The sequence below is a fragment of the Gopherus flavomarginatus genome, chromosome 9 (genome assembly GCF_025201925.1).
Source record: "Gopherus flavomarginatus isolate rGopFla2 chromosome 9, rGopFla2.mat.asm, whole genome shotgun sequence".
Taxonomy (NCBI): Eukaryota; Metazoa; Chordata; order Testudines; family Testudinidae; genus Gopherus; species Gopherus flavomarginatus.
This window is the reverse complement of record NC_066625.1, coordinates 40869156-40896128: the sequence shown is the minus strand read 5'-3', so window position 1 is coordinate 40896128 and position 26973 is coordinate 40869156. Positions and strand designations below refer to the sequence as shown.

General features: G+C 47.5%; 1 protein-coding gene across 1 annotated transcript; it reads left to right on the top strand.

The window, feature by feature from the left end:
• TBC1D21 (TBC1 domain family member 21) lies at positions 1–26973 on the top strand. The gene is made up of 11 exons (XM_050968425.1): positions 1–60; positions 1665–1772; positions 5256–5359; positions 8678–8772; positions 13936–14046; positions 15169–15269; positions 17199–17295; positions 18641–18738; positions 23391–23507; positions 26709–26798; positions 26885–26973. Exons 1-11 carry the CDS (start codon positions 1–3, stop codon positions 26927–26929), a joined length of 1026 nt encoding a protein of 341 aa, XP_050824382.1. The 3' UTR covers positions 26930–26973.

Genomic DNA, 26973 nt, shown 5'->3' with positions numbered 1-26973 from the left:
ATGGAAACCATCTCCCCACATGTGAGAGTCTCACTAATCAAATCTCTCTCATCTCTGCTGGTAAGTGCATCCTTCCCTGTTCAAGTGGACTTCCATCCCAGAGTATAGATCCACAGCCCAGGAAGATTAATGGAAAGATTCCTTTTGACCTCAGTGGCAGTTGGAGCAAGCCCCAGAAAACCAGCCATGGTGCCTCTAATAAAGATAGTTTAATAAAGGCAAAGGGCTGCCTCCAGAGCAATATTTGTCTCAGCCTCAGGGCCGGTCAAGGATGTTTCACACCCTAGGCGAAACTTCCACCTTGCACCCTCCCCCATCCCCAAGCCCCTGCTCTGAGGTGCCCCGCAGCCCCCGTGGCAGCTCCCCACCCTCTGCCCTGAGGCACCCCTCCACCCCAGCTCACCCCTGCTCTGCCTCCTCCCCGAGCACACCATTGCTGCTTCACTTCTCCCGCCTCCCAGGCTTGCGGTGCCAATCAGCTTAGGCGCCACAAGCCTGGGAGGCAGGAGAAGTGAAGCAGCCACTGTGTGCTTGAGGAGGAGGTGGGGCAGGGGTGAGCTGGGGCAGGGAGTTCCCCTGCATGCCACCCCCCCTTAATTGCTGCAGGCTTCCCTCCCCGTGCTCTCCTGCCCCAGCTCCCTCCGCCTAAATGCCGGTGGCAACCAGGGTGGCCAAAGATCTGGCCGCTGCGGTCGCTGCTGAAGAAAAAGCTACCCCCCAAATCCTAGTGCCCTAGGCGACTGCCTAGGTCACCTAAATGGTTGCAACAGCCCTGCTCAGCCTGAGACAAACAACTGCTTGCTTTGCCCTCAAGTTCCTGTATCATCAAGATATTTGGACTCTCTTGGACAGTCAGCAGGGAGGGCTATGCAGGGTGGGCATTGTGTGCCCCAGACCTGAGACAGGGTCTCCAGCTGCAGCAAAGAAGCACTCAGGCTGGGCACAAAGGTGGCGTCAAGACTTCTGTATCCTCCCACAATCCTGAGGCCATACTGGTGCCAGGCTGGACCCTTCCACCACTGTAAGAGAGATATTTGGACAGTTTCCTGTCTTGAAAATAGAGTTCACAAGCCTATTAAGAGGAACCTTGGAAGAATTGAGATAGAATGTATTTCCATCACTAATATTTTCTATATGGAACCCCATACCTCTTGAACTCACAGCATGAGCTTAAAGCCAACATGCTGGGGATTGAACCAGGGACCTCCAGAACTAAAAGCATAAATGGCTAGAGTTGGAGCTAAGGCTATAACAGACTCTCATCCTGAAGGCAGTCAGAAGACTTTATAAATTCTTGATGAGACAAGCTTTACAGTCACTTTACCCGCTACTAAAGTGCAGCCATCTCTGGGGTGAAACATAGCAGCTATTTAATAGCACAGAGCACCAGTACATAGCAATTTAGGCCAGGACATGAAGGATAATAACTTTTCAGTTGAAGTGCACAGAGAATTAGGTAAGCACAGTGCAATTGCCTAAGAGGGAATTTGACCAGGATGCTGGGCACCAATTCTGGAATTTTCCCTGAGTGTTTAACATCCATAGCAGGAGGGACCTGAAGTAGATATCTCCCTGGCTTTAAGAGATTTTTAAGGCCAAATGGGCCCCCTGTGCTCACCTAATTCTTGATTTGAGTTAATTCTGAGATCTATTTCTGTCTCCAGGGGATGAAGAAGATGCCTATCGACAAGGCTGAGTGGGAAGGGTATTTTGATGAGAGTGGCCACCTGGTGAAATCTCGGGATTTTATTTCATCCAACATCCTGGACAGGGTGAGCAGGGTCTGCTCTCAGATGTGACAGTCAACAGGGAGGGCTATGCAGGGTGGGCATTGTGTGCCCCAGACCTGAGGCAGGGTCTCCAGCTGCAGCAAAGAAGCACTCAGTCTGGGCACAAAGGTGGCATCAAGACTCCTGTATCCTCCCACAATCCTGAGGCCATACTGGTGCCAGGCTGGACCCTTCCACCAATGTAAGCGAGAGCAGTCTGCTGTCAATACAATGCCCCTTCAACACATCTTTTCCCCAGGCCACAGCCTCTGCAGCTGCTACAGGGAAGGATGATATAGAAGCAACTACACTGGCTCTGTGCCAGCCACACTTCTCCCTAGGCAAGGAGCATCCTCCAAGGGGAGTCATGAACCTTCTCCTTCACAAGGAAGGATCTGGTGTTATTTCAGCAACACCAAACTCCATACAGGGATTAAGAGGCGATTAAGGCTCATTTCAGGACAGCTAATCCATCGGAAGGGTTGGTGACATCCACTGGCCATCAGACCTTAGAGGTACCACATGCTGAGGTTGTTATGACGATTTGGAATCCAAGCATTTTTTAGAAGAAATGTCGTTGATCTTTTCAACTTTGTGCATCACTGGACAAAAAAATCACTGTGAAAAATATTAAATTTTCACTGGTTTCCCAGTAAAACACAGGAATTCCTGGCTGACTCCAATATAGCCATTATGCTTATTTGGCGTTTGCATTTTGGAGTTTATTTACAAATGACTCACTTTTCCCAGTGAGAGAGAACAGATTTTATCACAAAATAACCTGTTTTTTAAAAACCAGTAAAAATAGCTTTTAATTTTCATCAAAGCAGCCATGGAAACCTGAGTTGACTCTGGACAACCTGGCACCTTTTCAGAGAACTGTGACAATGTCCTAGTTCCCCTTCAGCTTTGCCAGTAATGAGAAATCTTAGTGCTCAGCCCTAAATGCAGGCAGTTAGATCTGGTGCTGGCTCCTGCAGACACTATCTTCCCTTGCACAACTCCACTGACCTCAGTTAACTTGCACAAAATCTGAGGTCTGCATATTTTGCGTTTTGTTTTCCTTGTGCCTGTGCTGTAAGATTTCACTTTGCGACTCAAAAAATCACCATTGCAGTGCTCTGAGCTTCTGGCTATTCTGTGCCCAGAGAAGGGTTATGGCTAGGTCTGTCAATTAATCACAGTTAACTCACGCAATTAACTCAAAAATTAATTGTGATTTAAAAAATTATTTGTGAATAATTGCACTGTTAAATTTCAATTGGTATTCTTTTTTTTATTAAATATTTTTGGATGTTTTTCTACATTTTCAAATATATTGATTTCTATTACAACACAGAATACAAAGTGTACACTGCTCACTTTACATTATTATTTTTATTACAAATATTTGCACTGTAAAAATGATAAACACAAAAATAGTATTTTTAAATTCACCTCTTACAAGTACTGTATTGCGATCTCTTTATCGTAAAAGTGTAACTTACAAATGTAGATTTTTTTTATTACATGACTGCACTCAAAAACAAAACAATGTATAACTTCAGAGCCTAGTCCTACTCAGTCTTACCTCTTTTTCAGTCAGTCACTAAGACAAACAAGTTTGTTTACATTTACAGGAGATAATGCTGCCTGCTTCTTATTTACAGTGTTACCTGAATGTGAAAACAGGTGTTCACATGGCACTTTTGCAGCCAGTGTTGCAAGGTCTTTAATGCCAGATATGCTAAATATTCATATGCCCCTTCATGCTTCAGCCACCTTTCCAGAGGACATGATTCCATGCTAAAGACACTCATTAAAAAAATAATGCATTAATTAAATTCGTGACTGAACTCCTTGAGGAATAATTGTATGTCTCCTGTTCTGTTTTACCTGCATTCTGCCATATATTTCATGTTACTGCAGACTCAGATAATGACCCAGCATATGTTGATTTTAAGAACACTTTCATAGCAGATTTGACAAACTGCAAAGAAGGTACCAATGTGAGATTTCTAAAAATAGCTACAGCACTCAACCCAAGGTTTAAGAATCTGAAGTGCCATCCAAAATTTGAGAGGGAAGAGGTGTGGCGCATGCTTTCAGAAGAGTTAAAGAGCAATACTCCAATGCACAGGGCTGGCTCCAGGCACCAGCACAGCAAGCAGGTGCTTGGGGTGGCCAAAGGAAAGGAGCAGCAGGTCCGTCTCTTCGGCAACAATTCAGTGGCGGGTCCCTCAGTTCCTCTCAGAGGGAAGAACCTGCTGCTGAACTGCCACCGAAAAATGAAGCAGTGGTGGTTGAGCTGCCACCGAAGTGGTGTCGATTGTGACTTTTTAATTATTTTTCCCCCAGCTGCTTGGGGAGGCAAAAACGCTGGAGCTGGCCCTGCCAATGCAGAAACTACAGAACCCAAATCACCAAAAATGAAAATCAACCTTCTGGCATCTGACTCAGATAATGAAAATGAACATATGTCGGTCCATTCTGCTTTGAATCATTATCAAGCAGAACCTGTCATCCGCATGGATGCATGTCCTCTGGAATGGAGGGACATATGAATCTTTAGGTCATCTGGCACGTAAATATCTTTCAACACCGTGATTGGCTGAAGTAGGATTGAGTGGACTTGTAGGCTCTAAAGTTTTACATTGTTTAATTTTTGAATGAAGTTATTTTTGTACATAATTCTACATTTTTAACTTCAACTTTCATGATAAAGAGATTGCACTACTGTACTTGTATTAAGTGAATTGAAAAATACTATTTCTTTTATTTTTACGGTGCAAATATTTGTAATAAAAAATAAAGTGAGCACTGTACACTTTGTATTCTGTGTTGTAATTGAAATCAACATATTTGAAAATGTAGAAAACATCCAAAAATATTTAAATAAATGGCATTCTATTATTGTTTTTAAACAGCACAAATAATCGTTATTAATTGTTGTAATCATGCGATTAATCACAATTAATTTTTTCAACCGCTTGACAGCCCTAGTTATGGTTAAAGCCAATTGGAAAATGCCAATTATTTGTCATGGGAAACTTTAAAAAGATTTGTTTTGAAATTTCCTGTAAAAATGTTTCAGTTTTGTTGATGAAAGAACTGAGAGTAAAAACCAAGAAACTTTTGAGTTTTACACCACCATTTTCAGTAAGAACAATCAGTAAAAACTTACCTAGGATTTTGCTTGTATACCAGAGTTGTTTAAACTCATTCCCTCCCCCCTTAAAATTATTTTTTTTAAATTAAAAAAATCAGGCCAAAATCAAATTCAATTTTTTTGCTAAAACTCTGTTTTCATCAAAAAGATGTTTTCCATCCAAAAAACGTTTTGACCTAAAAATGATGACCATCTCACTTTATGGCCAAATACCAAGACATGAGGACTAAGGAAATATTCAGAAGTTTGAGACTGCAGAACTTCCCCTGGGAAGTGGGTGCCCAACTGCCCTTTGTGCCAATAAAAGCCCCCTGTATTCATCATGCCATTCCTTTCAGGGTCTGGATCCAGCAGTGAGATCAGAGGCATGGAAGTTTCTTACTGGCTACTACTCCTGGAGGAGCTCGCATGATGAGAGGCTGACTGTTGACAGTGTGAGAAGGTATGGATCTATCTGTTTGTAGTGTCCTTCTATATCGGGCTCCAGAAGGTATACAGGTGAAGCCAGTAGTTTCACAGGCAGCCCTGAGGATCAAGGCCCCATTGTGCTGGGAGCTCTGCAAACAGAAAGGAAAGAAGGGAGCTCACAGTCCACTTGTCCGAGAGGGCACCACAGGAAGATGAGACAGACGCTCCAGGGTGAATGGGTTGGGAGAAAGAGATATTACAATTGAGCAGAAACCCATCTGTCCCAGCTTGCCACTTGCCAACCCAGTGCACCTCGATGAAGGCTAAGCATCATGGTGGGTTCTTCACAGGGATTTAACAGGGTAAGGTGGTGGCTTTGCAGATACTGCTGGGCCACGCATAACTCAGCTTTGAATACGGTAGAACAGATTTAATTAAAACAGGTTCTTAATCTGGTGACAAAAGTCAAGACCCTCATTGTCCACAGGTACCAGCCCCAAGGGTGTGATCCCACAGCAACTGTGCTGAGCTTCTCTTGTGGTTTCTTCCTTTCCAGCCTCAGGCCTGCTCCAGCTTACACTCTGTTTTCCATGGGCCTCCTATGGTCCTTGGAAAACTGACCAGCTGTAGTACTGAGCATTCCAACTATGTCGCTGAGTCACCTGCTATGCTATGGCCTGGTACAGCCCCAATGCCAGCTTTGCACTGGCTCGGGAGGGAATGTTCTGAGATCCTTTTCTGTCCCTTTGAAGCTGAGTGGTACGGAATGGCCTTGGCATTAATGAGATGTACGTTCTAGCTGTTTTAATAACAGGCTCAGTGACTCCATTGCAGTTGCATGGTAGATTTTGCACCTTTCCATGCACTCACGACCATTACTTTGTAGAGGTCACACATGGATTGGGTAGAAACAGGTGCAGCAACTGTGCCTCGGTGGGAATGTGAACACATCTGAGGTCAAGCCTTAGGGGTCAGATCCTGCAGCAGTCTGTCCCTGAAACCCTACTGACATCACAAGTTGCTCCCCAGATGACCTCCAGCTGTCAGCTTCTATGCATCTCAGTTTGTTTCCAGAATCCTCTGGTCATTAGCACCTGCCTTTAAAGAGACCAGAGGGAAAAGCCTAAATGTGCAAGCAGAGCATAGGGCTAAAATGTTGATATTGCTCCATGGAACTGCAGGTGAGCTCTGCCAAGGGAAATGAGGGTGGGGAAGGAGTTATTACTGTGGCAGAAGAATAACAATAAATGAATGGAAGAGACACCTAGATTTTCACACTGTGACTGGGTCAGCAATAGCAGGGAGCAAACCCAGGACCTCTGCTGCATGTGTGACCAGCCACGAGTGGGGTGGGCAGAGTGCCACTCTGAAAGGGTAGGGACAGTTACCATTGAAGATGGCTCCCCAGCAGGAGGTGTGATTAGAAGAAGGTGGGGAGGGGCTAGTGGCTTGTCTTCCTATGGTGACCCAGCTTTGGGTCTAACTTCACTGCATGCTGCAGTTACCTTTAGAATTTCTATTTTGAAACATTTTCTGGAGCCTTCCCTTTTCCCTGCCGAACTGTAACTGCTACGTGGAGAACCCGGGCCTTCCACCCAGGTTGCTAGGGTGCAGAGCCGGCTTTAGGCCAATTCAACCGATTCCTCTGAATCAGGCCCCGTGCCTAAGAGGTGCCCGCAGCTGTCCACTCTGCCCCCAGCCCCAGCTCACTTCCTTCTCCTCCCCTGAACGGCCCACCCCCTTCCCCTCCCCCTCCCCTGCTTCCTGCAAATCAGATATTCGCAGGAAGCCTGGAAACAAGCAGGGGCAGGTAAGCTGGGGCGGGGGGCTGTGAGGAGGGTTCCAGAGAGGCCTGTCGCGGCCCAGTCTGGCCCTGGCTGAACGCCCCCAGCCCCAGCCCGGTCCTGGCTCCAGCCCTGGTCCCGGCCGAGCGGCTCCGGCCCAGACCCGGCCCCGGCCGAGTGGCTCCAGGCAGCGCGGTAAGGGGGCAGGGAGCAGGGAGGGGGTGTTGGAAGAGGGCAGGGGAGTTTGGGAGATTGTGGTGAGGGTGGATGGGGTGGGGCGGTCAGAGGGCAGGGAACAGAGGGATTGAATGGGGGCAAGGGTCCTGGCGGAGCAGTCAGGAAGGAGCAGGGGTTGGATGGGGTGGCGGGGGGGCAGTCAGGGGCAGGGATTCCAGGGGCGGTCAGGGGACAAGGAAGAGGGGTGGTTGGATGGAGCAGGGTCCTGGGGGGCCATCAGGAATGAGAGGAGGGGTTTGATGGGGTGGCAGGGGGCAGTCAGCGGACAGGGAAGGGGGGTGGATGGGGCGGGGTCCCTGGGGGAAGGGCATCAAGAACTTTGGGGGGGGTTAACATGCATCCGTGTATATTACACAATGTACGTAATATATAATTTTGTTATTATTTATATAGTTATGGAAAGTAAATAATACATGGAAGAAATGAAAGGGGGTTTTTTACATGTATTTTTTTTTTTAGTCATCCCTGCCAGGGCCCTGTCGAAAATGTTCGAATTGGGCCCCTCACTTCCTAAAGCCAGCCCTGCATGCCAGAGCACCTAAGAACTTCACAGTGATGGCTGGGAGAGAGTCCAGCAGCCACTTTGTTAGCAATGTAATAGTAAATATTAATATAGTGCTATCACCCCTTTGTACTGGGTGCTGTACAAATGTAGAACAGAGACAATTCCTGACCTGCTGTCTATAATCTAAAAGACTGACTTTCAGAACACTATTCTGCTAGATACCAGCTGAGCATAAGGCCCCAGATCTTCCTGCTCCTAAAGCACAGCCTTTTAGCTCTTGAGCTAATGGAAAATCTCTATCAGTTGTTAGCAGTATAGGACTTATGATGTGTAAACTGTGCATTCTGTCCTCCTCTTGTGGTGGCTGGCTCAGCTGGAGATTGATGAGCCTGCCACAGCAGTGTCTAGAAAAGACAGCTCTTTTAGCTCAGGATGTAGGGCTCCTATATTAAGATCCAGAGGTCCTGCATTCAATCGTCACTGCCAATGACCCACACAAAGCTGTCAGCACTACCAATATGAAGTTGGACAGGTTTGCAGAGGATAGTGGTGCGCATGCACATGCCAGTTAGTTGGAATATTAGCTAGACAACCAAAATTAAAATCATGGTAAAATTGCTCATTTTTGGCAACCTAGTTGCAAAACTGGGGACAATCTCTAAATAAAACAGATCATCTCCCTCTTTCCTACCCCCCTGATTTCCTTCATTTACTGTGAATCTTCATTCACCAGGTTCTGATGGTGCAAAACTCTTACCAATCCCTTATAACATTATGTTCCATTCTTGCAGCATGTTCTCAATAGCTACCTACCATATTCTTTCAGGAAAAGTTACCAGGCCTTGTGCAACATGTATGACAAGATCCAACCATTACTGGAGACAGAGCACAGGGACTTCATGCAGGTCCGCAGCGTCATCAGTAAGTTGTCAAAGGGGTTGAATTGGGTGTTTCCAGGGGTAGAGGAGCAGCGGGGCAGCAGATAGCTGAGTCAATGTGATTTGCCAGGTTGCTAGCCCCTTGTCACATGGATCTTCCTAAGCTCAAGTGATCACCCTTCACTGGAGATTCTGACTCAGATGGCTCCAGTACTGTGATCTGTTTGCCTTTCAGAAGTCTAAGGACACCTGTAGTTTGATTTCATTCTTCTACCTGAGCACAAGCCTTACTCAGGAGAGATCAGCTTAACTTGAAAAAGCAGCAAGGAATCCTGTGGCACCTTATAGACTAACAGACATTTTGGAGCATGAGCTTTTGTGGCTGAATACCCACTTTGTCAGATGCATGTAGTGGAAATTTCCAGGGGAAGGTATATATATGCAGGCAAGCTAGAGATAATGAGGTAGTTCAATCAGGGAGGATGAGGCCCTGTTCTAGCAGTTGAGGTGTGAAAACCAAGGGAGGAGAAACTGGTTCTGTAATTGGCAAGCCATTCACAGTCTTTGTTTAATCCTGAGCTGATGGTGTCAAATTTGCAGATGAACTGAAGCTCAGCAGTTTCTCTTTGAAGTCTGGTCCTGAAGTTTTTTTGCTGCAGGATGGCCACCTTAAGGTCTGCTATAGTGTGGCCAGGGAGGTTGAAGTGTTCTCCTACAGGTTTTTGTATATTGCCATTCCTAATATCTGATTTGTGTCCATTTATCCTTTTCCGTAGCAACTGTCCAGCTTAACTTGGTGCATGATCATTTTCCATCTCGTCTGTTTAGCAGTATTGGACGTAACTTTATCTGGAGGCAAACCTCCAGGTGCAGTCAGGAATATTATTGTTATGATTCACTAGGTATCACTGTTCTTTCTGTGTCATTAATGATGTGGACTGCCGCCCTAAAACTGTTCGAGGGGGCACTGTACTGCCAGAAGCACTGCCTTTCAAATGAGATGTAAAACCAAGGTCCTGATCACTGATAGTAATTAAAAGTCCCATGATGCTATTGGGAAGAGCAGAAGTGTTAACCCTGGTGTCCTGGCCAAATTCCAACTCAAGTAATTACATCGCTGCTTACCTAAACTCCCCCCCCCCTGCAGTTCCACTTTGTGACATTCTTCTAGTCCTGAACTGCAGTATTTGATTGCTTGAGCTAATGAATTCCACATCTTTGCCTGGAGCCATCAGCATTTCAGAGATGGGTCAAGTGACCCAGGGAGAGAAAGTTATATAAAGAAAGATACTAGATAGAACTGTAGTATGAGAGAAACTAGGAATCTGGAAATCCCCTCGGGGTCAATTGCTTGTGGATGAAAGGAACTACAAAAGTGATTAGCATTATTATATTCAGATTCCCATTTAGTCTTCTCCCAGTTGTACAACAAAGGGAATATTAAGCGATACTGCAAACCTAATGTTACACTGATTTGTAAGCTGCATAAATCAACCAGCTGAAACAGGAAGGAGCCTTAGCACTGAGGTAGGACTGGGTGGATACTTTAGAAGCAATTGATTCTCCATCCTGGTGGAGAGCCTTAGAAAAATCATAGAGTCATAAAATGCACCGGAAGGAACAAAGAGAGGTCACCTAGTGCAGCCCCCTGCATTGAGGCAGGACCAAGTAAACCTAGACCATCCCCAGATTTTTGTCCAACCTGTTCTTAAAAAACTCCAATGACAGGGATTCCACAACCTCCCTTAGCTCTGTTCCAGAGCTTAACTCTCCTTACAGTTAGAAAGGTTTTCCTAATATCTAACCTAAATCTTCCTTGCTGCAGATTAAGCCCATTGCTTCTTGTCACGGAGAACAATTGATCCTCATCCTCTTTACAACAACCCTTAACATCTTTGTACACTGTTATTAGGTCCTCCTCAGCCTTCTTTTCTCAAGACTAAACATGACCAGGGTTTTTTTAACCTTTCCTTAGAGGTCAGGTCTTCAAAATCTTTTATCATTTTTGTTGCTCTCCTGTGGACTCTTGCCAGTTTATTCACATCTTTCCTAAAGTTTGGTGAGCTGAGGCTTCACCAGTGCTGAGCAGATCAGGACAGTTAACTCCCATGTCTTATATACAACACTCTTGTTAATACACCCGAGAATGAAATAAGCCTTTTTCACAAGTGCATCACACTATTGACTCACATTCAATTTGTGATCCACTGTAACCCCCAGACCCTTTTCAGCAGTACTACAACCTAGACAATTATTCCCCTTGTATAGTTCTGCATTTGATTTTTCCTTCCTAAGTGAACTAGTTTTCACTTGTCTTTATTGAATTTCACTTTGTTTATTTCAGACCAATAATCTAATTTGTCAAGGTAGTTTTGAATTCTAAATCCTTACTCCATGGTACTTGCAACCTCTCCCAGCTTTATGTTATCTGCAGATTTTATAAACATACTTTCTGTGACAGGCTGGGTCACGGAAACCCCCTTGGGACTGCCACCTGATGTGCTGGGACTACCTCTGAGCCTGTTTTCCCTGCCATCTTGGGACTTCAGTATCCTATCTTGTTGAGCCAGACATGCTAGCCTGCTGCAAACACAGACCCAGGTCTGAACCACCTCTCCCAAAAGCTGCAGGCTTAACTGAAAACAGTTTAAGAAGTGCTCCTGTCTCTAGCACCCAGATACCCAGTTCCCAATGGGATCTAAGCTCCAAATAAATCCATTTTACTCTGTATAAAGCTTATACAGGGTAAACTCATAAATTGTCTGCCCTCAATAACACTGATAGAGAGATATGCACACCTGTTTGCTCCCTCAGGTATTAATACTTGCTCTGGGTTAATTAATAAGCAAAAAGTGATTTTATTAAATATAAAAAGTAGGATTTAAGTGGTTCCAAGTAATAACAGACAGAACAAAGTGAATTACCAATCAAAATAAAACAAAAACACATAAGTCTATACCCAGTACAGTAGGAAACGAAATGCAGGTAGATCTCACCCTCAGAGATGTTCCAATAAACTTCTTTCACAGACTAAAAGAACAGGAGTACTTTCTGGCACCTTAAAGACTAACAAATTTATTTCAGCATGAAAGCTCATGCTGAAATAAATTTGTTAGTCTCTAAGATGCCACAAGTACTCCTGTTCTTTTTGCGGATACAGACTAATACGGCTGTTACTCTGAAACCTTTCACAGACTAGACTCCTTCCTAGTCTGGGTCCAGCAATCACTAACTCCCCCGGAGTTACTGTCCTTTGTTCCAGTTTCTTTCAGGTATCTCTTTGAGGTGCAGAGGCTATCTTGTAAGCCAGTTGAAGACAAAATGGAGGGGTTTCCAAGGCCTTATGTAGTCTTTCTCAGTGTGTGTGAATGATTCAGATTTTTGCAGGCTGATGCCATTGTTTACATGTTAGTTTGAACATTCCCAGGAAAGCTCGGATGTGGATTAGTGTCTCCCAAAGTCCATTGTTAGTTAAGTACTCCCCATTACTTGAACAACCCCTTCACTCTATGTTGACCAAAGCTGCCTTATGTACAGAAAACACTTTAAATACAAGCATAGAGCCAATGCTCATAACTTCAGATATAAAAATGATACATGCATACAAATAGGATTAATATATTCAGTAGATCATAACCTTTGCAAAGATATGTCACATGACATATTTAGCATAAAACATATTTCAGTTATCTCATATTTACACTCATAAGCATATTTCTATAAAGTATTATGGGGTGCAACGTCACACTCTCCACTCCATAATCCAAGTCATTAGTGAACATATTGAATAGCATCAAACCAAGGACTGTGGGACTCCACTAGATATGCTCTCCCAATTTAACAGCAAACCCCTGATAACTGTCATGCATTCAGCAGAATGTGTTTTTATTACCTTGACTCCAACTGAGTGTAAAAGAAATCACATTTTGCCTCTATGTGAACAGATATGCAGTTAAATAGTGGATACCAACAATTGTTTCTTCCAAGTTCAGTTGTGGTCCCAGTGCAACTCCCTGTTCAGCTTGGCTTAGAAAAAGTTGTGTTTTCCAACATTCCAAGGTCCTACTTTGCCACTCCCCCGGGCCACTTGCACCCAATCAGAAAGACCCACAGCCAGTAATTCTGGATGCAGAACACTGATTTAAAGTAACATACGTTATCTGCCATTTGGTGAGTTATTAGCAGCAGTAGAAGTGTAGATTAGCAGCAGGTGGTGCTGCCACCTCCAGGTACTTGACCAATGTATTCTTCCCTCAGCAGTACATTTTGAGATTTGGATTTCACCTAGCAAAGAGTTTGCCTGTTTGAGCGGAATTTCTCTTCTCTTTATTTCTTGGTGACTATTCTTGTTACTAAGGAGTTATAAGCCCACAGAGGTACATGCAGTACCGCAGCCTACTGAAATCCAACATTCATATTCAAGATGTAGCACTGCCAGCACGCTGAGACTAAGTGTGGACCTAGAATACCCTGCCACCTATCAGCAGCTTTGAGATTCTTAGCTCAGAGCCCTTTCATACAGCTCACCTCACCACAACTGTTTTACCACAACATCCATTCTATCGTAGGCATTTCTAATACACCCATCCCTGGGGTCTCTGCACAGGCCAGTCACATACAGTAAGAGCATTGCAGGGGCCAGATTCTGCACTTTATTAATTTTCCACTCAGTGCAGTATAGAGGGGGAGCTGGTTATTGCTCCCTTATTCTTTGTCTAATCCTGGTGCAGGATAAAGCACTCCAGGCTAGCATCAGCCTTTCAAGGACTATTGGCCAGCTGATGATAGCCAGAGCATAATGTGATCTGGACACATCCCCTCCCCTTCCCTCTCTGAGCATGCCCCTGTCTGCCTTTGATATGCCCTCTGAACCAGAGCCAGAAGGAGGGTGAAGCAGAAGCCAGCTGTGCCAGCTGTATGTCCACTGAAGACTCCCTCCAGCCAGGGAAATCCTCAGCAGTGGAGATTGGGCCAGTTCCCACACCCAGATCAGTGCAAAGGGAACAGAGCCAGGCAAAGAACCTGTCTCAGTATGTCCAGTCATAATATCACATGCATTTCCTTGGATAGTTCTGCAGCTAGCAAACAAGTAGGAAATAAGGAGTCTGTAAGCTCCCCTTCACCTCAGGAGGGCTGCATGAGCTGAGCCAGCAATGCTGGGCATCCTGCCCCCATAAGGGAAACATGTCTGTTTCTCCCGCAACAGACTCTGACCTGCAGAGACTGTACCTCCGAGATGCACAAGGCTATGCCATAGTGGACAAGAAACAACTGGAGAAGATCCTTCTGCTAAGTTACGTATGCAACACGGATGCTGGTGAGTGCTGGGGAAGCGGCATACCTGGGCATTGACAAAGGATCCTTAGCATGTCTCTGAGGCTTACAGTGACCATACGTCCCGTTTTGGCTGGGATAGTCCCTTTTTTAAGCCCTGTCCAGGCCATCCCAACTTTTTTTCCAAAAGGTGGGCGTTTGTCCTGCTTGCTCTTGCTGACTTGATCAGTTGGCAAGAGCAAAATGGTCAAATGCCCTCTTTTGTCACAAAAGTGGGATGCGATGCTGAGGGGGCAAGCAGAGATATCAGTCCCCTGCAGGGGGGAGGCATGGCTGGGGGGAGGAAGCAGGTTCCAGAATTCCAGCATGTGTGGCCCCCCCTGTAGGATTCCAGCAACAGGCAACAGCCTCCTGCGGGGACTGTGCTCCCCTCTGTCAGAGTTCCAGGGATGGACAACAGCCTGGTATGGGGGGAAGAGGGGTAGGGTTCCAGCAACTGGCATGAGCATGCAGGGGGGCCTCTGGTGAGCCACTGGGGGTGTCCCTGCCCCACCAGTGACCAACTAAGCTCCCACAATCTGCATTGAAAACACTTTTTCTTGTTCTGTGCAAGGGCAAATCTCCCAGGGTGTTAGGGAACTGTGCATTGTGCACTCATGCAGACTATCTCACAAAGAGGCCAAGGCTCACGTGGGTCACTGGAACTGAATTCCCCTGTCCCCACTAATGGTGAACCCTCCCAGTCAGTGTTGCGACCCAGGGGTGGAGTAGGGGAGGGGCTAGCAATGGCACTGCCCAAGCTATGGATAAACAAAGGACTTTGATCTCCACTACTGCCCATGTGACTCTTCCACAGGGCAGTGTGCCCCTGGATTAGATCCTGTGACCTGCACCCCATGCCTGTGTTTCATTCCCCTCTGATCTGTTCATTTCAGGAATTTGTTGCCCCTCCCTCACATAAGAGGGTGGGGACTTTCATTGTCTTGGTGAGCTCCACCCACAAATCCCTGTTATTCAGTGGGAGGAGAGCTTCCATGAGCATGTTAACCTAATTCCCAGGGACATGTTGTTTCATGGTATGTTTCTGAACTGCTGCAGTAATTAGTTTGCACATATGTCTATCTGTATGCATGGGTGTGTGTCCGTGTGTTCTCTCTCCTGGCAGAGTACCAGCAGGGGTTCCATGAGATGCTCCTGCTATTCCAGTTGCTGGTGGAGAAGGAACATGAGGTCTACTGGCTGTTTCAATTCTTCCTCCAGAAAACAGTAAGTCAGAGGGTTTGTAGGGCCCTGGCTTTGTGCCCTCACTGAGCCATCCAGTTGACCAGCCTGCAGCAACTCTTCCTGGAGGCAATCTGCCTGACCTGACCATCCACACTCAGGCCATGTCTACATCTAAAATTTTGCAGCGCTGGTTGTTACAGCTGTATTAGTACAGCTGTATAGGGCCAGCGCTGCAGAGTGGCCACAGTTACAGCAACCAGCGCTGCAAGTGGTGTTAGATGTGGCCACACTGCAGCGCTGTTGGGCAGCTTCAAGGGAGGTTCGGGGAACGCGAGAGCAAACCGCGGCGAAGCTGGTCTCCTTTCCCGGTTTGCTCTCGCGTTCCCGGAACCACCCAGCAAACCTCAGGGAAGGAGACCTGCTTGCTCGGGGTTCGGGGAACGCGAGAGCAAACCGCGGTGAAGCTGGTCTCCTTTCCCGGTTTGCTCTCGCGTTCCCGGAACCACCCAGCAAACCTCAGGGAAGGAGACCTGCTTGCTCGGGGTTCGGGGAACGCGGAGAGCAAACCGCGGCGAAGCTGGTCTCCTTTCCCGGTTTGCTCTCGCGTTCCCGGAACCACCCAGCAAACCTCAGGGAAGGAGACCTGCTTGCTCGGGGTTCGGGGAACGCGAGAGCAAACCGGGGAAGGAGACCAGCTTGATTACCAGAGGCTTCCTCAGGTATGCTGGGATACCTGCTTATTCCACGGAGGTCAAGAAAAGCGCTGGTAAGTGTCTATATTTGATTACCAGCGCTGGATCACCAGCGCTGGATCCTCTACACCCGAGACAAAACGGGAGTACGGCCAGCGCTGCAAACAGGGAGTTGCAGCGCTGGTGGTGCCCTGCAGATGTGTACACCTCCTAAGTTGCAGCGCTGTAACTCCCTCACCAGCGCTGCAACTTTCTGATGTAGACAAGCCCTATGCTATAGCAGAAACCTCAGAGAGAAGAGGGCCAGTCTGCCCCCTCCTGGTTTGCAAGCCCACCCACACATCCCCAGTGATAAGTCACTCAACTCAACTTTCCCTCCCAGCCACCCTGCGCCACCCATTGTATGACAAATGGCATGACTTGACCCATGTCCCACCTACCAAGCCACGCTGAGCCAGCCCTGCAGGAGATGTCCAGGCTGCTGGTGGAAGCTGGATAGTTGGGGAGGTGGTTGCAACATCAGAAGACCTTGAACAGCAATTTGGCAAAACATCCCTGTCAGTCAGAATGAGAGGTGGGAGGGAATCAACTGTTAGCTCCTACTAACCCAATAGGCCAAACTTACCAGTACTGAAGCCAAGAGGCTCCTGGGTATTGTAGTTTGGCACCTTGTTGGATAAGGCCACCCCAGGAAAGCTGCAAAGAAATATCCAGTAAGACGCTGTCCTCACCATGACTTCCCACCATGCTTCTCAGGGCATTGCACCTCTCCAAGTTGGCAAGCCACAGACGGCGCCTCCGGCTGTCTCAGAAAGATAGACCACCTTGGACACCATGCAAGCCAGGTGTCTTTAAGCACCATGCAAGCAGAGGTTATATCTAATGTATGTTTAACTCTAGACATATTAGTGCATGCTTACAGAAACAGAGAAACATAAGCAACAGTGTGGATGGAGTTTGAGTCTAATGACTGGTCTGCCAGAGGGTAACAGCCTACTGCTGCTACCAGCTACTGAGAGTGTACCTTTTGCTTAAGCAATAGTGATCTATACTACAATTCAGAAGGTCCCAGATTGAAACCCAGTTGGTGACTCATGCAGGAACTTGTTTCGCATAGATCTTGGTAGTATAAACCCTGGCCAGATCCATTCCTGGGGAAAGGCCAATGGAATTATGGGAAGGATGAATTTGGCTTCATGGATTTAACAGGAGGTTGTAGCCAATCTGGGCCATCTGTTCTCTTCCTGTCCTCCAAGTCTTCCTGCATTGTCTCTTCCAGGAGCACAGTTGTGTCGTGAACATTGGGGTTGGGAAAAATCTGATAATGCTGAAAGCTGTGATTGCATTTATGGATCCCATCTTTGCAAAGCACTTGGGTAAGTCCTGCTACTCTCCTTCTCCACCCAGAGAATCACAAAGCAAATGCTACTGGAGCTCAGGTGGTGTAATTTCCAGGTGTTGGAAGCAAAACAAAGGAACCATTTGCACACGTTTTGCCTAGTTCTGCCACATCTCATGTGAATGGAGTCTCAGGCCCTGAGCAGAGGTCCCACATCCTGGATTTCCTGGCACTGGAACAGGATGGTGAATCTCAACCCTCCCCATCCACTTTTCCTGTCTTTCTCTGCCACAATCTTGTGAATTCACACGGATGGGTAGGGGGAGTGGTCCTCTGGCATTTCATAGAATCAGTAAGCTGTGGGGATGGAAGGGACCATGCAAAGTCATCAAGTCCAGCCCCTGTGCTGTGACAGGACCAAGTAAACCAAGACCATCACTGACAGGAATTTCTCTTTTAAGGCTCCTTTCCTGCACTGAGCTGTCCTTTCCTTAGACTAGAAAGGCCAGACCTGGCTTCCTTAGGGATCTACTGGTAGAAAATCAAAGCTCTTCCTTTCCCTCCAGGTCCTACAATGTACCTCCATGCCACTTCCAGGGACATTACATGAGTTTAACTAGGAGGCTTGAGAATGACTGCGGTTGCCAACACATCCCAGTTTCCATGGGACAGCTCCAGTATTGACTCACATTCTACACGTCATGCGGATGGGTCATCAGAGTCTCGGCATCTTTTGGGGCCTGTGTAACATCCTCTTGTTACGACATAGCATGGAGTTGCCATGACGATGCCTTCACGTTGCACAGCAATAGCATCCCATTCTGTGACAATGTCACTACATGCTGATGCTGCATCGCCTGATGACGATGAGAGCTGGGAATATGGTGATGCAATGTCAAGGCGTTGCAACAGGATGTTTGCTCTGGAGAACCAACTTTTAAAGGTGGCAACCCAACATGTACTGCAGCAAACAAAGCAACTGAGAAGAGTGCCCTAATGCGAGGGTATGTCTTCACTACCCTCCGTATTGGCGGGTAGCAATCGATTGCTCGGGGATCAATATATCGTGTCTCATCTAGATGCGATATATCGATCCCTGAACGCACTTATATCGATTCCGTAACTCCACCAACCCGAACGGAGTTGCATAATCGACAGGGGGAGCCATGGACATCGATCCTGTGCCATGAGGACGGTGAGTAATTCAATCTTAGATACTTCGACTTCAGCTACATTATTCACGTAGCTGAAGTTGTGTATCTAAGATCGATTTTCCCCCGTAGTGTAGACCAGCCCTCAGACTCTCTGACTTATAGCTGCACAAGCTGGATGGTAAGGTGTGTCTCAGTCCCTGACCTGAGTTTGCTTTTCTCATCCTCCAGAAGGGAAGAGCAGGGTTGTGCAGTCACTGTTCCCTTGGTTTTGCCTCTTCTTTCAACAAGTCTTCAAATCCTTTGATGATGTCTGGAGACTGTGGGAGGTGAGAGCTTTCTGACATTCTCTGACTTTCCTGGTGCCTGGAGGCATGATGGATATCTGGCATTTGTGACTTTCCTTTCCCCCTACAAAGGGCAAAGATTCTCAGCCAGAGAGGCTGCCTGAGTTAGTTGCTAGAGTGGATGTAACTCCAGGGCAATGAACTAATCACCCTTTGCAGCATTTCTGTGATTGAGGACTGATGACATGGCCCACTCCAGAGTGGGACTGGAAACTAAGGCTGGTCACAAATGTTCCCTCTAAATTGTTTTTTTGATGAGTTTTTGTTAGTTAGTTAGTTTGTTTTTTTGACAGAAAAAAATCTTCATGAGAAGTGGCTGCTTTCCTTGGGAAATTTTGATTGTTTTTTCAAGAATAACAAACAAAAATAATCTCCTGAAAGCTGAAATATTTCATAGATTCCAAAGCCAGAATGGACCACTGCAATAATCCAGTCTGACTTGCAGCCAGAGAACTTCCCCAAAATAATTCCTAGAGCAGTTTGATTTGGTAATACTGTCCTATTTTCTCATAGGAGTTGTAGTTCTATTGCCTCTTGTATCCATTCTTCTCTAGGACCTCTATGAGTCTACATCCCTCATAATGCTCCATATCCAGGGATTCCCATTATGCACTACTTTTCCTCTTCAAGAGGGGAGATTGTGATGCTTCATGGGAGATGAAGTCTTCCTAGGAAGCCTGGCCTATAGAAAACTGTGGACTTTGACTTTGGAGTCCTGAGTTCTATTTTAGGCTTTTTCACTAGCCTGTTGGGTGACCTTGGGCAAGTCACAGCCCCGCCCCGTGCCTCAGTTTCCCCATCTTTAAATGGGGGTAAGGATATTGCTCTCGTTTGTAAAGCACTTTGAGACATGCTGGTGAAAAGCACTTAGACAAGGTCTAGGAATGATGATGATGATTTTTGAGACTGGGAGAATGAGGTAGCTCAATTACAGCTTCCCTGAGGCATCAGCAGCAGCATTTCCAAATTGAAATATTTTGGGTTTCAGTTGAAAAATTTTGGTTTTTGCCAAAATTTTCTGTAAAATGAAACACCATTTCCTGACCAGTTGTGCTGAAAACTCCCGGTGATGGAGGGCTAGAAGGCTGAGCTGTGCAAACTTCTCATAACCTGACACATGGGCTGAGAAATGTGTGACCCTTCGGGTGAGCTGATGCTGGGCTTTGATGGGACCTGAGCTAACTTATTTTCATAGCTCCAGGAGGAGCCATTGTGGTAATCTAGTCTGACCTTCTGAATCACACTGGCAGGAAAACCTTGCCCAGTGAGTCCAGCGTCAGTACAGAATGATCCTAGTCTTCTTTTGCTCCCACAGCTGCAAAAGGCAGTTTCTTTTGGTATCTTCCAGCTGGACTGGAAGATGGGAATAATGGAAACATCTCTAAACAGCACAGCATCTTGGGAGGTCCCTGGCTCAATTTTACAGGCCAGAGAGGTAGAGCCCTGCAAGGATACAAAAATGTGGATCCGCATCCACCAGGATCAACCTGCAATCAGATCTGAAATCCACTAGCCAACTTTTACCTGTATCTGCATCCACACCCACAGCAGCAAGCTGTCTCACAAGGGCTAGTGATGGGAGGGAGGGGCAGAGAATGTGGTGGGGTCAGGATTTTGCAGGGAAGAGGCAGCATGATTGTGGTGACTGGGGATAAGGGGTAGTATGGGAGTGGGATCTTGAGGAGAAGGGTAGGGTTGCCAGGCATCTGGTTTTCAACTGGAACTCTTGCTCAAAAAGGGACCCTGGTGGCTCTCGTCAGCACTGCTGACCAGGCCACTAAAAGTCCCATCGACGGCACAGAGGGGCTAAGGCAGGCCCCCTGCCTGCCCGGCGCCGCGCTGCTCTCGGAAGTGATTGGCATGTCCCTGTGGCCCCTAGGCGCAGGTGTAATCAGGGAAGCTTTGTGTGCTGCCCCAGGGAACTGTGGCCAATGGGAGCTGGGGGGCAGGGGCGGTGCCTGCGAGTGTGGACAGTGCACACCATGCAGAGCTGCCTGACCACCCCTGCACCTAAGAGCCAGACATGACTGCTGCTTCTGGAAGCAGAAAGGAGCCAGGGCAGGCAGGGAGCCTGCCTTAGCCCTGCTGTACCACTGACCAGGAGCTGCCTCAGGAAAGCGCTGCCTGGCTGGAGCCTGCACCCTGAACCCCTTACCTCAGGTTGGAACCCCCTCCTGCACTCTAACTCCTTCCCAGACCCCACACCCCCACCTGCACCCCATTCCCAGGTCAGAACACACTCTTGCACCCAAATACCCTCCCAGTAGCCTGCACCCCAAACCCCTGCCCCAGCCATGAGCCCCCCGTCCTGCACCCAAACTCCCCCCCAGACATCCTAACCCCCTGCCCCAGCCCTGAGTCTCCTCTTGGAGCCTGCACCCCACACCCTCTCCCATACCCAAACCCCTTCCTCAGCCTGGAGTCCCCTCCCACACTCTGAACCCCTCTTTTATGGCCCCACCCTAGAGCTCGCACCCCCAGCTGGAGCCCTCACCCTGTCCTGCATCCCAACCACCCTGCCCTAGTCCAGTGAAAGTGAGTGAGGGTGGAGGAGAGCGAGTGATGGAGGGAAGGGGGCTGGGCCCTCAGAGAAGGGGCAGGGCAGGGGTGAGGCCTTGGGGAAGGAGCAGGGAAGGGGGCATGGCAAGGAAGTTCATTTTTGTGAAATCAGAAAGTTGGCAATCCTAGAAGGGCGGCGCAGAGGGGGTGGCTGAAGGGAAGGGGCAGCGCATCATGTGCTGCTCCCCAGGGGCTTGTGAGCGATGGCACACCACAACAACTCTGTTGCATCACAGAGGGTTGGAGGAGTGGGGTGCTGGAGCTGCTAGGCTGGGCTATGGTGGGGATGCTGGCACTACCTGAGGGGCCCAAGCTGCTGGACAGGAAGTGTCACAGCGAGCGGGTGCTGGACAATCCTGACTCCAACCTGCTGCTCAGCCCCAGGCATTGGCTGCTGCCACCAGCCCAAGTGTGCCACACCCCTCAGACTACCCGAGTCAGATGCCGCAGGCCAGGCACCACCGGTGAGTAGAGCCCTGCATGGTTGTATTTGCATCCATTCCACTATCTGCGGAGATGAAGTGAATGTCTGCAGATTTGCAGGGCTCTATAGAGAGGTTCAGATATTTTGAGTGAGCCTCTGAATCTGTGAGACTTTCTTGTGGTTTGCCCACTGGCAGTCTTCACTCATGTAATTCCCCTCAGTTTGAAAGATGACAACATCTAGGGCACTTCATCAATATCTCTTAAAGCTGCTCCCAAATGAGGTAAGGATCAGTACCTCAAATAGGGAAACTGAGACACAGAGACTTGTCCAAGACTCACCACAGGTTGGCCAGGGTTAGTACCCAGGTGTCCTGAGTTCTAGCCCTGTGCTCTACACACTGGACAATGCTGCTTCATTGAAATCAGTAACTGCTGATTTACACCAGTTGAGAATTTGCCTATTGCCTTTACCCCAGTAGCTATCCAAAGCCCTGTGTGTGTGTCCAAGTTCCAATGCTAAGGGATGATTGCTGCAGCAACAGGATTCTTGCCCCACCAAACCAAACCACTCACTTAGTGTTCTCATTTCCCAGCCCTCTCCCCGGTGGTTTTCATGTGTCAATTGGTGTTTGCACAGAGCTTTCTCTCCATGCTCACCCTTCCTGCTGAGGTCTCAGGGCTGTGCCATGGAAGGGGAAATTCTGTCTGGGATGAGGAGAATGGTGTCTGAACATCCTGCGCAGACAATGCTGGAAATGAGATTATTTGGCCAAGTGAGTCTCCAAAAAGATACCAAAAGCCACTTTGCCCTTGGGCAAAGCCTAGAATCAGTTCACCCAGCAGCAAATGCAGCTCAGACCAAGTGGATGAGTTCATTGAAAGATGAACGACCAATATTGGTATATGGTTAATTTGCACTTGCTTAATATAGTGGAGTCTGCATGGACCCAGGAAGTCAGGGGGCTCTGTGCTGTTGGAGGTGCCATGTTTTGTCTGAGATATCAAGCCAAGGGCCTAGGCACTTGTTTTTGATAATGAGTCCCTACTATGTATTTTGCAAGAGGAGTAGCATTAGCTCCAGTGTTGTTGGCCAAGATCAGGGCCCTATTTTGCTAGGCACTGTACATATAGCAGGAGACAGTACCTACCCCCTAAGAATGTATCCTCTAAATTGATTCCTGCTTTACACTCAGGTGGGAAGCTGAGGGCCAAAGAGGATAAGAGAATCTGTGGCAGAGGTGGGAATTGAAGCCAGCTCTTCTCAGTTGCATTCATGTGCCTAAACCACAAGCCCAACGCTCCAAATATATGCAGTCCCCCCACCTAAAATTGCTCCTGTAATTTCATGTGCAGCAACTATTTCCTCCGTTTCCCCTATTTATTTGTGTAGTGTTGCTGCATGCTCTGAAATAGCTGCCTTGTTCAATCACACAGATGACTGCCTTTGAATGGCAGATGACTCTGTGATCTCAAAGATATAGTCTATAAAAAGCTTTGGGATCCTCCAGCATAAAAGATGCTTAAGGCTGCTAGTTCCTCATGTTTGGTTCCTGAAACAAAAGGTTCAGATTCCGCTGGGTTTGGGTGGAGCACGGGAATCACCTCTGATGTTTTTCACTGATTCTGGCCCATGCTCTGTTTCTTCCAAGGTATTCTTAATGGGGATGCCCTGCAGAAATTTCCAAGTGATCGTGGCCTACACTATGCTGCAGAGTGTCAGAGACCAAATCCTCCACGAAAATATGGATGGAGATGACATTTTAATGGTGAGCCAGCCAGCAAGGAGCCTGGTGTGTAACACAGCTCCCCCTCACCCCCACCCCAGGAAATCAGTAGATGAGGGGGGAATGGGATGCACTGCATCACCCCTCTGGGAGAGGGGTTCAATTCCAGCCCTTCTCAATAGCAGTAGAGGGTTGTTGCCATCAGGCTGCTGTTTGGTGCCCTGAGTGAGATGAGTTGATGGGTCTCAGGCCAGGTCCCAGTGGACAGTTAGCTACATCACCAGACATACCTTTCTGCGTGGTATGGATCGGCCCCCTTGTTGGCAGAGGCCAAACAATTAATGTGATTGAAAGGACACGCTCAGCCTGCTGAGATGGGCCTCCCTGCTCAGGGATAGGACATACTGGTAGGGAACACTGAGGGAAGCATGCTCTTCCATAGCATGAGTTCTGCCTGTTCTGGTTGCCATTCTCCAAAATAGTCAAGTGGAGCTTTTCTCAAATGTGAGTTCAGTGTTTTTAGTGGACATGAGCCCAAATATGAGCACAGGATCCTAAACCCCTGAGCTTTGGGAATGTTCAGACCAGGAGTCAGATCCAAAGTCTACAACTTGGTCCTATCCTGATATGCAGAACTTGAAGGAAGCTTGGCATCAGATCTGTTTCCTAGCCTGACCTTTGTGAAGAGGTCCCATTTCAATGTTCCAAGCTATAATTTCTGAGAGTGGATGGGGAAGGACAAAGGGGCAATTTTCAAATAAAAAAGGGGAACTAAGAATCTAGATCCCTGATTCCTTCCTAATGCAGCAAATTAATTCATCAAAAGGACTTATGAGTACAGATTTATTATAGGCAGAGCTAGTAGTGCTGCCTGGAGTTAAAGTTCTCCAATGCTTTCTTTTATATGGCCATGTTTACACTTGCTCATACATTTGCCTAACTGTAACTATTCTGGCTGAAATTTCCCATGCTAGGTGTCAGCCTCAGGCTGATTATTTTTTGAAAGTTCAGCAAAAGCTATTCAGACATTTCTGATAACAAGATTAGGGAAAGATATGTTGTTTTGCCCAAAAATTCTCACAACCATTTTGTTGGAGCTCTCCCCTCCTTTTCCCTTCTGCTTTGGGACTAGGACTTGAAATCTGGTGGGGAGGGGGGCGGGAAGCTCCTACTAAAAGAGGCAGGGGACCTGTGGAAAAAATAGTATGTGGTCATATAATTAAAGACTGTATCATAATGTATACACAAAAGGGGAGCCCAATTAAGGGTGCCCAGAAACCTTAATTCTGGCCCATCCTAATGTTTGAGTACTTGACTTTGCAGTCTTAGTGTTCTTTTAATGTAGATTTGCATGTGTAATATAGGATAGGTTCCCTGAAGGAAGTGTGGGGGAGGGATAGAAGTGATGGCTGTGTTCAGTATTCAAAGATTTGAAATACCAATAAAGAAAAAGGCTTGTTTGGATGATCAAAAAAGGAATAAATAGGAGTAATCATCCGATGAAAGCCAGCAAAGGAAAACATCAGAACGACTCTCCTGACAGTCAGATCTGTGAGGCTGTGGAGGAGCCTCCTATGGGGAATAGTAGGTATTCTGACACCTAATAGCTCTTTCCTGCCTCTCATTTCTAAGATTCCCTAATATGACCTTTTCATGATTGCCACTTCTTTTGACCCCACCCTCTAGTTTTGCAGTTGGCAACCCTAAAATTTGCAGATGGTCTAAAAGATGAGGTGGTTCAGTTCAGTACCCATGAACATGGATGGTTGTCTAAACCTCCTCCAGACTGTTCTGAACTCATTAGCTCTCCAAACATCTTCAGTGACCGGCATGTCCTGTTGAATGTGCATTACTTTTTATTAATATTACAGTAGGACCACTAGAAATTGGGGTCCTGTTGTGCTAGGCACAATAAGAGACACTCCCTGCCCAACAATCTAAACAGGCAAGGGCCAGGAGGTGAAACAGAGGGACAGGGACTTGCCCAAGGTCACCCCACAGTTGATGGCAGAGTTGGTATAGAGCCCCAAGTTTTTCATACAAAAATGCTGAGTTTTCTAAACTGAAACATTTGCAGGAAAGGGCCAGTTTCCACTGGACATTCAGTGGGAAGGTTTCTCAGGTCCAGGACAGGGCTGTCGGGGGGGCGAGGGCGGGGGACAAGTGAGGCAATTTGCCCCAGGCCCCACAGGTGTCCCCACGAGAGTTTTTCGGGGCCCCTGGAGCGGAGTCCTTCACTTGCTCTGGGGGTCCTGGAAAACTCTCAAGAGGCCCGGGCCCCCGGAGCTTCTTCCGCTCTGAGTCTTTGGCGGCAATTTGGTGGCAGGGGGTCCTTCCGCCCTGGGACCCACTGCCGAAGTGCCCCAAAGACCGGCGGCGGGGGGGTCCTTCCGCCCCGGGACCCGCTGCTGAAGTGCTGGGTCTTTGGAGGCAATTTGGCTGCGGGAGCAGTGACTGAAACCACAGTCTGTCACATCCCAGGGAATAGCCCCTGGGCTATTCTGGGGTGAGGCTCTGTCTCTCTGGTTCATCCTGATGTGGGACGAGATTTTTTTTTTTTAATTTCAAAATTTTTCACAGGACAGGAAAACTGTTTCCTACTCAGCTCTACTCCTTAGGCCTTCGCCAGGCCTTAACCTCCATGGGACCAGGTCACCTCTCCCCATCATAGAATGTGCCAAAGAGCTGCAGGGCAGAGTGGAGAGGAGAGTGCTGTGTATCATATCAGAGCAGTATCTCTCATGAGATTCCCAAACCCTGTCAGGGATGATCTTGGTTTACCTGGTCCTATCTTAATTCAGGTGGTTGGACTAGATGTCCCCTCAAGGTCCCTTTCAGCCCTGCATTGCTATGATTGTAATCCCTGGTGGGAAGTAGAAGGAGGGGGTGAAATAAAGAATGGGAAACGTGAAAATAAAAAAGTAAAGCAAATATCAAAAATGCATAGTACTCAGACTTGGATGAAAATACAGGTAGCTCCTGGGAGGGAGCTGAGTCACCCAGTCCTAGCTGCCACATCAGATACCCCCTGCCCTGGTTAGAACATTCAGCAGACACACCATGGCAGCAGAGCCAAGTTTTGAGCAGTGGCAGGGTTGGGGGGTGATGGTGCCAGCTTTGGTGATACCTATTGGCTTGAAAAAGCACTGCACATACAGCTAACGGCCACTGGGGGAGCAGCCTCCTGCCCCCTATTTGCTCCACCCTGGTTGGTGCTGTCTCTGCTCTCCTTTCCCCCCGTAGGTCTGCGGGAACATCATAGACCTGGATGCAGATGAACTGATCTCCAAAGCCTGCTCCACGTACAAACTGCTCATGGAACACAAGGACAAGGTAATGGACAGAGGCTTGTGCTGGCAGAATGGGAGCGCTGGGAGAATCATCTCATCAGTGTCTTACCCAGCCCCTTTTCTCCACAGGTCCCAGATGAGCTGAAGGAGTTCTTCCTTCAGGGAGATCCATAGAGACAGAAGGGTTAGCAATAAATGTGTTTGTGACCCGGAGTGGA